The 14,127-nt window shown below is 43.8% G+C and overlaps 1 protein-coding gene across 1 annotated transcript in view; it reads left to right on the top strand.

Moving 5' to 3' along the window:
- BCAR1 (BCAR1 scaffold protein, Cas family member) overlaps positions 1-10,733 on the top strand; it is a 92,686-nt gene extending 81,953 nt beyond the window's left edge. The window contains exons 6-7 of the mRNA XM_083165107.1: positions 5,089-5,178; positions 8,253-10,733. Coding sequence (XP_083021233.1) covers positions 5,089-5,178; positions 8,253-8,762 — 600 coding nt within the window. The 3' untranslated portion in view covers positions 8,763-10,733. The remainder of the gene's footprint in view (positions 1-5,088; positions 5,179-8,252) is intronic.
- The last annotated feature ends 3,394 nt before the right edge of the window (positions 10,734-14,127 follow it).

A 14,127-nucleotide genomic window follows, 5' to 3' on the forward strand; every position in this document is an offset into this window, starting at 1 on the left:
TAGTCTGTGGGTGCACCAGGCAGCTACTGCCTTTAAAATCTGCACACTAGGGTTAAACGTAGTGAGGTCAATAGAAGGTGAGCTGATAGAGGCATCCATCTTCTTAACTGATAAGGGACTTTCCATAATTTCAGGCAGTGAAGTTTAATTCATCCAGTCTTTAATTATTTCAGCCATTCTGCAAACTCATGCACATCAATAAACGAGCTGCAGCTTTCCTGCCATCTGGCGACAACTGGAAGCTTTATAAAATGCACGCATCTGCTAAAATCAGAATATCCTGTTTAGTTGGCAGGCAGGTTGTTTATTTAATGGGATCTACATTTTGCCGTTAAGGGTCTATCACTGAAAAACACTGAATAATCTCTCCATATTGAGCAAGGTGCACGCAGCTGTTCTTGAACATTGCTTAAAGGTGACAGATACCTCCCATCAGCAATATCCGCTGACTACAGCTTCTATTAAGTTTCACCTTTCGCTTGTACCAGCTTTCCGCACACGTCTCCTGAGTGGCTTCCAGCGGGGAGGCAAAAGGTATATTGTGTTTCTGCATATGCAAGAGCGTAATTTGCTTATCTCTTCATGGATCAGTTTGCTGATGGCAGCTTATAGCCGGACCACCGAGAATTATTGTGGCAATGTCATCAAACACCAAGTAGTATATTTTTTATCGCAACTGACTTTTCTGTCAGCTATTGGACATTCCTTTAACAGCGCTGAAGCAGGAAGTCTGATGTGCTTGAGAAACACTTCTCTGACACATATGTTCCTGGAAAATGAACATATGTGTGAATATTAATAAAGTTTTTTGAGGACTTCTTATCATTTAGGTTTGGTTATACAAATATACAAGTAAATACATTATTAACAACCACACAAAAAAAAAGCTTATTGTTGACATTACGTGCTGTGTTTGAAAAATGAGAGGAGCAGATTCATTGGAACTATGGGCCACAGACGTCACAAGGGGGGGTGCGAGCAGCACCCTGGTTTCACAATCAGATGGGGTGACACCAAACCCCCAGCTCCTCCGCAGTGACAGAAGCCAGTTGCTGCAGTGTGACATTATCCTGTAGCAGCTGGCTCCTGTCACTGAGATGCACAAGTCTCCAGAGGCAGTTCAGCATCTCAGGGGATGCTGGGTGCGCCAACAGAGTGATGTCACTGAGGCCACGCCCCCCTCTGTGATGCTGACGGGGAAACTCCTTTGTGGCCACTCTTTCTTCAAGACCACTCACCATTTCTTCCGCACGTGCCTTTTGATACCGCCATAGCAACCAATCAGCTTCTATCTATCTTTCTATAGAATGTACGAGATACATGCTACCTCAAAACTGATTGGTTGCAAAAGGCAACATCTCCACAAATCCACTTCACCACTCTTCTTACATGAACGCCTTTATCTCCCTATCGGCTCTGACAAATCTCTCCCTATGGCACTTACTGCACATCAAAGACGATACCTGCACCACCCCTTCATCTCTGACAATGCTCGTTTGTGAGCTGAGTGAATGTATGTCTCTCAGGCAGGACAATGAGGTGGCCTCCCCCCTTCCATTCCATGACATCTACTCAAGTTTGGGTAGGGCCTCTGTGAACCAGGCTGCTGTGATCTGGGACAACTGTATCAGTCACAGAGAGCTGGTTTGTGCTGTTACCAGCCTTTGATATCTGATCTGCCTCTGCGAGCGTCTGTAGTGTAAAGTGACTAACATCTGTGGTAAACGGCATATAATAGCATCACGTGATCGATACACACACTGCACGTCTAGGGGGGAATATGAGAGGTGGGAAAACCCCAACCTCTGCTCACTGCTATTATAAAAGGGGACGGGATTGTGCTGCCAGATCATAACTCTAAAGGACCCCATACACTACATCGATATGTCTGACCCTGAAGTTAGGTGCGATTTGACTTGAACTACCCCTGGAGCATCGATTTTGTACTTTTGTTCTATTATCACATATATATATATATATATATATATAACCACGGTTAATCGCATGCGATATATCGCATGCACAAAAACCATTTTCCACCCGATTCCAACAAATCAATAATGCAGCATTAGCGACCTAGGGGCTGCGATCCCCCACTCATGGGACTGAGAATCGGATTGGATGGAAAACACATATGATTTGCCACTTTATAAACGATATATCGGCCCGAAAGGTCGAAATCAAGCAAAATCATTGGGGGGCCTTAATATTCCAAGAGCATTTTTTTGTTGTTGAATAACTGTTTTAAATGTACAATTATAGCTCCAGCAGGTAACGAGGAAGTATATACTACATCAATCTAACTAATAGAAGATATCACCGTATACGTAGCAAAGAATATGCAACACTGTGGGATTTATTCACTAAGATGAGAGTTCTATTTCACATGATGTTGCTATGGGCAACCAATCAGAATCTATTATTTATTCAGCACGTTCTATAAGATAATAGACAGGATCTGATTGGTTGCCATAAGGCAACATCCCATGTGGAATAGTACTCCCATCTTAGTAAATAAATCACTCTGATGGAAAACCCAAAATGTGAAGAATTCTTTTTATTTGAATAGGGTGTTTGGGTATGTTTTAAAGAATGTTGCTAATTCCTGATAATAAGATTAACTCATACTGCAGTCCACGGCAGAAGAAAAGCATCCCTATAATGCCCTCCAGACTGAATGTTGGCAGTCGTTGTTAAAAAGGGAATTTAATAAAGTTTTGGTTATTTGGGGGTGGAGCCATAATAATGTGATTTGCATCATTAGTCCTTGCAGAAAAGGAACGGTGCAGGAGTCTGGTGTCTGTCTCTCTCTCTCTCCATCTATCTATCTATCTATCTATCTATCTATATGGTTAGCAAAAAATGAATACCCACTGCTATGCGTAATATCCCATCTTCAATAGAACTCCCATTTTAGTAAATGTACCCCTTAATCCTTTGAGTGCCAAGTGAATTTATCAAAATAGGTGTAAAATTGCCAAGCAAACATTTTTATTCATCATAAGGACCGGTGATGTTAACATTATATAGGAAAGATAATCATTTTTTTACACATTTGAATTTATATAACAAATGTGAGCGACGCTGGCATTTTTAGCAGATACTTTGTGCATCTCTCACAGAGATGTTGTTCCTGCAATCCAGGATCACAGCTGTTGATCCCTCCTGACAGCCCTTTTGCAGTTTGCCTGACAGCAAATCGGCAGGCAGGATGCCTACCAATCGGCGAAAAGGGTGCGTGTCCACAAAAACAGGCGTGATTAGTCGATCTACGCCCGAGATCGCGACAATCCACGGCCGTTATTGGCAGAACAGGCCCAACAGCTTTTAAAGTCGGGTCCGTTCTGCCGTGATCCCTCTTCAGTGCGGTCGGTAAAGATGGCATTGAATAGGGCTCCGCCTCTATTTCCTCCGTCAGGAATAGCGTCAAAGGATTGCATTCCGACCAAAGGGTTAAAATCTACATAACCATGTTATGTAGCCAATGTAACCAAGTAAATGACAGGGCTTACATTGTAAATTGAGGGTCACATAATGATTCGGAGGATAATTACAGGGGTCTCGGACAAAAAGCTCTGGTCAGAAGGGAGAGACGTAAAGGAACACTTTATTAAAACTTTTAGAAACTATTTTTACCTTTCAAATGAACATAATGTGTGTAGGCATTTACCGAGTGTTCCAGAAGAGGTTGTGCTGTTCATTCGGAGCCACAGAACTTGCACTTAGCTGCGTTGCTCTATAGTCTGTTCACGGCAGTCTAGCTACACCTGCTGAAAACACTTCTTGCTCCATTGACTCGGACAATAACAAATTAGAGAAAAGGGCACCTCACCCTTGGCGGCGGCCGCAGATTCCTGTAGGGGCCCAAAGCAGGTGTTGCCTTTGCCGTGCCTGTAATTCAGCACTGGCTCCCAGAACAATAAAGGGGATTATGAAAAGCTCAGTCTTATGTAACCATGATCTTATACATACATCAATCTTATACATACATCTATTGTTTGTGTTACCAGCATTTAAGGCATCAAACACTACTAGTTATAAACTGTGTATAAAATAACCTAGGAGCATTCAGTCCAGGGGAGTATACAGAAGCCAAACGGCTATATGCTTGTGCAGGAACGCCTCAGGGGTGCTGGGTGGGCCTGGGATTGGCAAAGAGCATCAGTGAAGCCCCCCTCAGCCATGTGCCACTATGACTGGTGTAGAGGTGGACATTGGATGCCCCTCAGCAAATGGCGGACATTCTACTAGCATAGAATCATGTCATTGGATGGTTAAGTTGCCAACACAGGTCTGCTTTAATAGAGGCATTTTATTACGCCATCTAGTGGTATTTCACTATACTGCAAGATCGTCCTTCACGCTTTCACTCCAGTGTGCAATTACAGCGCCAGGAAAAACGAATTAACTTACAGAGCTGTAGGATAATTAATTGGAAATACTAGACTACGGAAATGCTTCAACATTAAATTACCCATATAATTTAATGCATATACTGTATCTGTATATTATATTCATGTAAGCCAAAGTAAGGAAGAATTCTATTTTGTTTTAATGAAATCAGCTGCTCAACTGGCAGAGACATAGAGATAATGAGCTCCGGTATCTTCGGGGGCTGTAAGGATCAATAATCCCATTCCACGTACATCTTCTGCAGTGTTCATTGCTGGGTCATGGTGAAAATTGCCAGTAAATATGTTTATGCAGGGCCAGATTAACAATGGGGTGGATAGGGCTGCAACTCCAGGCCTCCACATAAAAATAGGCCCATCACCATGACAGGATGGTGATCACCAGACACACACCAGCTGGCCTCATGGTTAGCTGTAAATCAGAAGTATTACAGTTGCATTTCTGTATATTATATTATGCAATGTTCGTACTCTACGGAGACACTGGGGCATATAGTGTATGGGTCCTACATGCCTACAAGGCATTGGACGCCCCGCATCCACTTCTCATTATTAGTCCCTCGAACATTGTCAGCTCCAGGCCCGTGAGGCCCTTAACCCGGCCCTGTGTATATGTAGACTTTATCCTTTCTGACGAGGAGCTCAGGGTGATAAAATCTGATGTGTTCTAATGCAGGGTAAAGAAGAATTTGAGAAAACACAGAAGGAACTGCTGGAAAAGGGGAACATTATACGGCAGGGAAAGGGTCACCTGGAGCAGCAACAGGTAAGCAGTCTCTGTCTGTCCTGTGCTCCGGGCCAGAGTGCAGCACACACACACAATGCTTGTGTATCCCCCCGCAGGAATAACTTCTCCTGGGCAGGACTGTCTTAACATCAGAGCGGGCCCTGGGCAAAGGAATTCACTGGGCCCCCCCAACAACCCCCTAACACCCCCCACACACACACACACACACACACACATATACACACACACATCACCTATGGGCAGTCTGGGGACTGTTAGCGCATGCCGGGTCTTACGCTGCATGTGGCTTGTTGCTATGGGCATCATTCCATCTTCAATAGCGCTCCCATTTTAGTAAGTTTAGCCCTCTGTTCTTCTGTATAATGTGATTTGTGCGACATCTAGTGGACATAGCTAATATTGCAAGAGTTTTATTAGTTGCGCCTTTCTTAATATTTCTTCTATGATGGATACATTTGCGGCTCTGACAACGACTTCCAAGGCTCAGCGCAGTAGAAGCGGCAGCAAACGTGCTGAAAACAACTAGCAGAATGCTGGAAATTCTGCTGCACGGTATATCTAATCAGCCTTGTGCACGGAAGGATCTCAAACCTTCAGCGTGTCAGGTCTTTGTATACAGGGGGTTGATTTGCTCAGATGCGAATTTACATCCTTGTAAGGCAACCAGATCCTGCCTTGTGAATGGTGGTACGCCGGCCCACATTCACAAGGGCAATTGATTCGCTTGCAGGGCCTTCAAAACATCCATTTACACCAGTGGTTCTCAAACTGTGTGCCGTGGCACCCTGGGGTGCCTTGGGGGACTTTCAGGGGTGCCCTGGGTTGATGGTCCAGGACCAATTCAAGTTATTTATGCTCAATATAATAGTCAAATTATGGACAAACAGAAGGGAATCCTGTCCATTACCCCATAACTGACCCTAAGGATGAGATATAAACAGAATTTATCTAACTTAATATTTGTTTCTGACTTTCTTAATGAGAAACCTTTAGCCTTTGGGTGCCAGGAAAACATTTCTGATGCTTCAGAGTGCCGTGATTCAAAAAAAGTTTGGGAACCCCTGATTTACACGTTTGTGGGATCCACCCACATCATTTGATGGTCGGTCAACTTCTTTCGTAGATTGTACGCCCAACACTCAGCTTTCTTAACCATTAATGGGTTAAACACTCTTCGCTTTAACCTAGCTGGTGGTACTAGACAGCAGAGGCAGAACTCTGGGAGGCAATGGAGTCATCTGCCACCGGGCTCCTGCTCCCAAGGGGGCACCTCTCCTCCCCCTGCAAGTATAAAACAGTTATTTAAAAGCCAACAATATTGCTTCTGTGGCTGAGTTCTGACGCCTTTTTCCCAGTTTCTTAAAACTACTGTCAGAATTTGAAGTAATATCTGGATTCCCAATTAATAAACTCAAAACCAACGCGTTGGCGCTCCATGACGGTGCAAAATTGGGTGGCCCTCAGGATTCCCATTTTTATGTGCAGAAAACTCTCTTACATACTTGGGCCTAACCATACCAATTAACCCGGCTAACTTATACATTGTAAATTATCCCCAGTTAATAACAAAGATGTTAACAGACTTCCGTTCCCGGAGGTCTCTACCCCTCTCCTATATTGGTAGATGCCGTTTAAATAAAATGATCTAAGCGTTTACTATACTCTATTCAAATGTTACCCCTTTTACTTAAGGATTCTGATTTACGTATCATAAATACTGCTATTAGTAAGTTTATATGGGATGGGAAGAAGCCTAGGATTTCAATGTTTAAACCATCTCAGAGTGTTTCATTAGGAGGCATTAATTTACATATAGTATTAAAAGTTATATGTTGGTGGCCAAATTTAGGTATGCACTTGACTGGATACATTCAATTGGCAATTATGTGAATTTGGCTATTGAACAAGCATTCTGTCCTAATATACCTCTGACGGGTTTGCTACACATGAAACCATCAAGTTATCCCCCTGGTGTTTCAGATAATTTATTGCTGACCTCGACTTGCCCAGCATGAAGATTTTCCCGCTCTAAGCTAGGCCTTTTCCCACATAACACAGTGGTTCAGTCGTGGTTTTACAACACTAGGTCATGTACGCTCACACTGCAAAATTTGAGGTTGGCCAAGCAATGGGATGAGGAAGGCTTACGTTTAATATTCCATCTCATGGATGAGGGCTGCACAAATGTACCATCATATCAACAGCTCCGTGACAAATACACCATTGTATCGATCCCCATGTTTATATATTTTCAACTGAGGAGCTACGTTTCCCAGTGTTTCTAAACAGGTCCCACCAGCTGATGTTGCAGCGGGACTAGATGTCATGGTTAGGCAATCCTGTAACTGGCCCTCTTTCATATATCCACCTCAAACGGCAGCTCAATGTAGATGAATTGACCGCTGGCATGGCAAAGTGGTCTGTAGATCTTCCAGGAGTCACTTTGCCCGCCCTCCTATCCGCCTTTACTCGGTTAAACAAGACTTTAGTCTCAGCCCCTTATATGGAGATCTAAATTGGCTGCTGCGACACACAAAATGATTCTATCTCAGTGGATCGCGTCTAATACTCTATCTATAACACTACTTTTGCCAAGGATCTCATACCCGTTTCAAATGGACTGGTTAGAGATGTCCCTTAATAAAGAGATTAAGGCAAAAAAAATTGCGATATGGCTGCCATATGTTACATCCCTACCTCCCCCTATTAAAAATACTCTTAGGAAAGCTGTACTAACATCCTGGTATAATTTCGCAACTCTTCAGTTGAATACTCCTCCATTTTGATCTCACCCCTTCCCTGGTGTGCTCCTATAGTCTTCTATAGACCCTTTTGAAGATAGGTATGCTTAGAAACAACCGCATTATTCTTGATTTAAGTCGTGTTTATTTGTATATGTTTGTTACACGGTATACAAAATGCTTTTATTTTACGGATTTGGTTTTATTTTTCATTTATTGTATGTAATGATGCAGTTCTTTAATAAAATATATATATAAAAAAAAGAAAGCCGTAGCTAACATCGTTCCATCAGTGCCACCAAACGATGCACCCAGATCTCTTTTTAACAACTTTTTTGTCTCCATCTTCAGCTGAAACAGTTTGAGCGCCTGGAAGAGGAAGTTGGGCGGCCGATCGAGAACGACCTGTCAAACTGGACGCCCCCCCAACACTACAGCCAAGTACGCAGCGCCCTGAGCAACTCTGACCGGCAGCTGCTACTCTTCTACCAAGAACAGTGCGAGGCCAACGTCACCACCCTGACCAACGCCATCGATGCCTTTTATAACTCCATCAGTAGCAACCAACCTCCCAAGATCTTTGTGGCTCACAGCAAATTTGTCATCCTCAGCGCCCATAAGCTGGTATTTATTGGGGACACATTGTCACGCCAAGCCAAAGCTCAGGACATTCGGAACAAAATCACCCACTACAGCAACCTTATGTGTGACAAGCTCAAGGAAATTGTCCTTACCACCAAGACAGCAGCACTTCAGTACCCATCACCTTCAGCGGCCAAGGATATGGTGGATAGAGTCAAGGACCTCAGTAACAGCACCCAGCAGTTTAGAATGGTTCTCAGTCAGCTAGCCTCCATTTGAGGGACCAATCGCCTTCATCCGGCCCGACACCGATTGGTGTAGAGAGGAACCACCAGCTCTTGAGCTGTGAAGCAGACATTTAATGGTCCTTCATGAAACTATAGCTGAACTGTGACTCAATGAACATTTACTTATATCCTGTAAATATTTCAGATCCATTGTTGGAATCGGGTGGAATTACTTTTTCATTCCATGTCCCAAAGTAGTAAGAAAGGAGAACTTTTTTTTTTTTTTTAGTGATGCATTTTATTATTATGTTTGTGTTTTACACTGCAATAGCAAAGAGGCTTATCCAATGAGAGGAGGTCACGGTCCTGGGCAGCCTGTGTAATAGGCAATACACTGCTGGTTCTAAACACTGTATCCTAACATACAAATGTGTCCACATACACCTATGGTGGCATGGCGTCAAATATCCCCGCTTGGCACACGTGGCCTCTGGGAGTTAGTCGCACAAAGCGTGGATGCAGGAGGTACCCAGACTGCGGACGCTGGCATTTCAGTTATCCTGTGTGTAGGCTGATTCAGAGGTGGGCGCTATTTTGACGTTTACGCCAAACATGAATGTTTTTAGATCTGCGCATGCCCCAGAGCCACAGCATGGTTGATTTACTGAGTATGGGGGAGACAATGACACAGCACCCTGGTTTCATGATGTGCCTACGTCAGTGGCTGCTTCCTAGGATGCGGCTTCACTGGCCCAGGAAGGAGGATTTACTTAGATTTCCCAAGTAACCTTGGGGTTCCGCAGATGATCCGATACTGCCTCCTCATGTGCAGAAGCGGAGCAGAGGAGCCACCAGGCGGTGCCTGATTACACAACATGCTTCCTGCCTACAAGAGGCAGCAGTGGTTCCAATCATGTTTTCTTGTGAATCAGCCCCTCATTCACTAATCTGAGCCTATTTACTAAGACTTGGATGGAGATATAAAGGCCTTGATTCAGATTGGCTCGTTAAACTGCGAACATCGCAGCTTACCGAGCACCCGAGATGCTGCACGGCTGAATACCCACCCTAACCCCGCCGCCGAATCCCCTTGGTACCATGCAAGGGCATATGTACGAGAACACATCCCCTACCATGGCTCCGCTAGCAGGAAAAATCATCCGATGGTCGCCGACCAGCACACTGGGTGTTCCCATGGTCGAGCGCTGTCACCGCCCCAGCCCTCCCTCCCCGCAACAAACGGCCAAGCGAGTGTGTAACTCACCAAAACCGTTCGTTTCCGGTGTCTGCGCATGATGCACAGACCCCTCCCAACAATTTTGGCCCCTCCCGTATGAACGTGAAGTAGACCCAAAGAACCAGCCAATCACCTCCTAACGGCCCTGTCACAGGCTGTGCTTGAAAAATGACAGTTAGTGGCTGGTTGGTTAGTACTTTATTTCCATCCAATGCTTCGTAAATAGACCCCTTAATTTTCTTGGACAACATTCTGCGTAATTTAACTGTTTCTTCTCCACTTACGACTTACACCAAAGTAGCTTTATGCCTCTAAGCCAAGAGACGCGAGTGCCTCAGCCCCAACGCTATGACATAAGGGCTGCTGTCCAGTAGGAAGTGATTGAGTGCTTACGCACATTTTACACAGGCTACCACAGTACCAACGACCCACTCATACCTGAGCCTGTCACAATGCCTTAAATCCATTCTTAGCAAGTGGTCATCTTTCATATTGAATCATTAACTCATTTGTAACATTGAATCTCTTTGGATGTAATTTTTGTGTTGTTCTATTTGGGAGAATTCAGTGTATTTTGACTTCATGGGGCCCGCACATCTGCAATTAATTGGGACAATTCCCTGTTCTGCTGATGCTTGGTATCCGCAAGATGCAGCATGTTGGACATCTTGATTTGCAGATTCCGACCCAAAAATGATCAGAATGGGCGAGTTGGGGATTTTTAACATGTATGGTAAAATTTAATAGGATGAGAGATTTAGAAAGTGAAAGATTTGGTAAGAAATCTCCAGGTTTTTTTAAAGCGGCAATCATTTACACTGCAAAATCAAACTGGTTTTGCAGTGTAAATGATTGCCGCTTTAAAAAAAACCTGGAGATTTCTTACCAAATCTCTCACTTTCTGAATCTCTCATCCTATTAAATTTCCCTTATAGTATTTTGCTGATGCCCCAGCAGAGGGCGCCGATCTACAATTCTGACTGGGGAATCGGCATTGGGGAATCGCTGCTTAGATGTAGGGCCACATTAGACTTTGTTTTGTAGGATGTGTTATGTGAGGTAACGAAATGTGGTAAAGGACGTATTGTCAGGGTAGTACCGTTAATGAAACGCCTGCATATCGTATTCTGTCCTGCCGTCAGGACTTGGACCCACATGTAACAGAGGGCGAGATTCCCTGATTGCCAAGATTCTGCCAGTTTAATGCTAAGATTTTAAGCGGAAAGTCTTAAAAAAATGGGGTTGGTTTTGCAATGCAAAAAAACAACTGCTTTAAACCTTGGTTCTAATTCACCAAGCTCTCACATTTAATGACATTTGTCCCATGGTGTTCCCTTCTGGAGACTCTCAGCTCATGCCATTATTTGTTTGGTGTGTAAAATACATATATGTAACAGAAAAAGAGCCTGTTCATTTCCTTCCCCAAATCATGTTTAAAGAGTCAACCTTATTTATTAACAGTTTCTTATATAGCGCACACATATTCCGCAGCGCTTTACAGAGTGGAGCTTACAATCTATATTCCCTACCACATGTACACACACACACACACACACGTTCTAGGGTTAATTTGTCAGGAGCCAATTAGCCTACCAGTATATTTTTGGATTGTGGGAAGAAACCGGAGTGCCCGGAGGAAACCCACGCAAGTACGGGGAGAATATAAAAACTCCGCACAGTTAGGGCCATGGTGGAAATCGAACCCATGACCTCAGCGCTGTGAGGCAGTAATGCTAACCATTACACCATCTGTACTGTAATTCTGTCCGATTGTTCAACCCCCCATTCACGGTCCGTTCATCGGATCCGTTCTGTGCTTAAACAGCACACATCGGATCGCATCCCTTGTGCATGCAGTGTGCATGCACTGCGATCCGATACAATGTTTACCTAGTACAAAAAGTATGTGCAGCACATACTTTTTGTACCGTACTATGTGATGCGTGGGAGCGCACATTGCATAGTACAGAACGGAGCCGGTCCACAACGGACCGTGTATGGGCTCCTTTCCTGTCATTAAAAGAACAACAGTTATTTACAGCAGAAGCAGCCATTTTGTAGGGTAAAGCAATATTCATGAGAAGGCAGACGATCGTTTCACTAGGAACCAGCCCCTCATGAATATTCAATGTGCCTCATGAATAGTGATCACCGGCTTCTCAGTGACATCACTGCCTCCCAGCGAGTGGATAGTCGGCACATTATTACTTCCATTATGTGTAGGTGACTGTGCTCATTATAAATGGCTGCCAGCAATGCCATAGGACATTGCTGGCAGCAACTCAACGCAAGCAACTCAAAACATATCAAACACCATTGTTATATGCTGATCAATAAAAACTATGGTAACTATTGAGGGCAATGAAGAGCGAGAACTGTATCTTGTCCCAGTGACGTACTATATTAACTGTGGACGGGGCAACACACAGTACAGAATAAAAGGGAATAAGAAACACATAACACAGACCATTTATGTGCACCCAACATTCTGTGCATCTGTCTATTATTCCGATACCGCCATTATGGCCATTACTCCTGACTAATAGAGAGTCTCCTGAAGCCAAGGCCCCAATTTATATTGTCTGCCTGCTCTCTGGCCACACCCACCTCCTTGTAAGTCCCACCCCTTCTGGTTCCGCATATCGGGGCAGTTGGGATAACATAATATGCCCCAAGTCTATCCACTTCCTTGTAGCATAAAACACACTGCAATTGTTTTAAGTGATAGATTTTTTATTTATCAACATTATACAACTTTTTAGCACCAACAAGGCCACCTCAATCAATACCCTATTTCTTGACATTATACATCTTTGTAGCAGCAACAAGGCCACCTCAATCAATATAAGACCACTAGGCCCGCTCTGATAATACGCTTACACCCCAGGGCACCCAAACATCTTGTCTATGGGCTTTGTGGCTTTATGGGGGTCAGTCATGGCTGTAACTCGGTTTCATCTGCAACACTGCTCGCTCCCACAGATTGCTGACACATTTTTAGCTCTGTAAACCTTTAAAAATTAAGGGTGACTCACGCATTTGCTTTATATACAGTATTGTAGGTGACCTGTGCTGAGCCGGCATAACTGAGACCGTTTTCCTGAAATGGTTTCTACCTGTGTATAAGCCTTTTGATTATAATGGACCCCTGTACTTTATAAAACAAGTCAACTATTATAAAAGATCTACTGATAATCGTTACAGCCGTGCATGTGACCGATGGAGATCACGGGGAGAAGGGTTTTCCTGTGCATTAAAGACTTTATGCTAGGAATCCTACTCTAAGTCAATTGCGTTAGCCTCTTTTAGGGGTCTATGTTCTAAGCTTTGGAGAGCGATAAAGAGTGTGCAGCCACAACAATCGCCACCCCCAATGCTGCCAATCCTCACCGGCCAGGACTCACTGGCAGTTAGTGTGGTTCCCTTATTTGAATTTTGGACTGTGCCACTCGTCCTGATAGTTTTAATCTCTTTACGGAATTAAGATTTTATGTACGACATGGATGTATTTATAATCCCGTTCAGGGATAGGAGCTCGGACAGAAGCCCGTCCCCCCCAATATGAATAGTCATCACTAATGAGACTGGAGAAATTTCTCAGTATAAGGAAACCTGGGTTTTAGGTTTAGTGGTCCTTTAATGACACCAGAATTGTGTAACCCGTGCTTCTCATGTGCCCAAGAACAGCTGTCAATATTTAACAATACCAATCACTAAAGGAGAAATATAACAGAACATAGATAATAATGTACATGGAGGCATCCTAAGTACTTCCACCAATTCATCATGATGTGAGAGAGACTTATCTGCCAGACCTCCCAACCCGGAGCAGTACTGAGATATGGTGCGTGGGACCAGTTCCTAGTGGGCTGTGGAGAAGAACCACTGATGCTATCTGATGTGGACACAAACATTGTTTTTTTGTTCATGGGTTTTTATCCTGTTATTTCTTTCCAACCAGGGAAATATGAACTCCCCAGCTATGGAAGGGTTAAAGTCATCTGCACAATGTGCACTGATGGTGACCGATTCGCAAATTTCCAATCTGTATTTATTTATCCAACATCCATTCATATGTAGAGCAATCTAGCATTTGATATGATCAGATGGTTGAATAAACATTACTGATCCAGCTGACTGACTTATTGATGTTGTCGAGTACATTTCATGTAACACGCCA

This window comes from Crinia signifera, chromosome 11, assembly GCF_055691185.1.
Source record: "Crinia signifera chromosome 11, ASM5569118v1, whole genome shotgun sequence".
Classification (NCBI taxonomy): domain Eukaryota; kingdom Metazoa; phylum Chordata; class Amphibia; order Anura; family Myobatrachidae; genus Crinia; species Crinia signifera.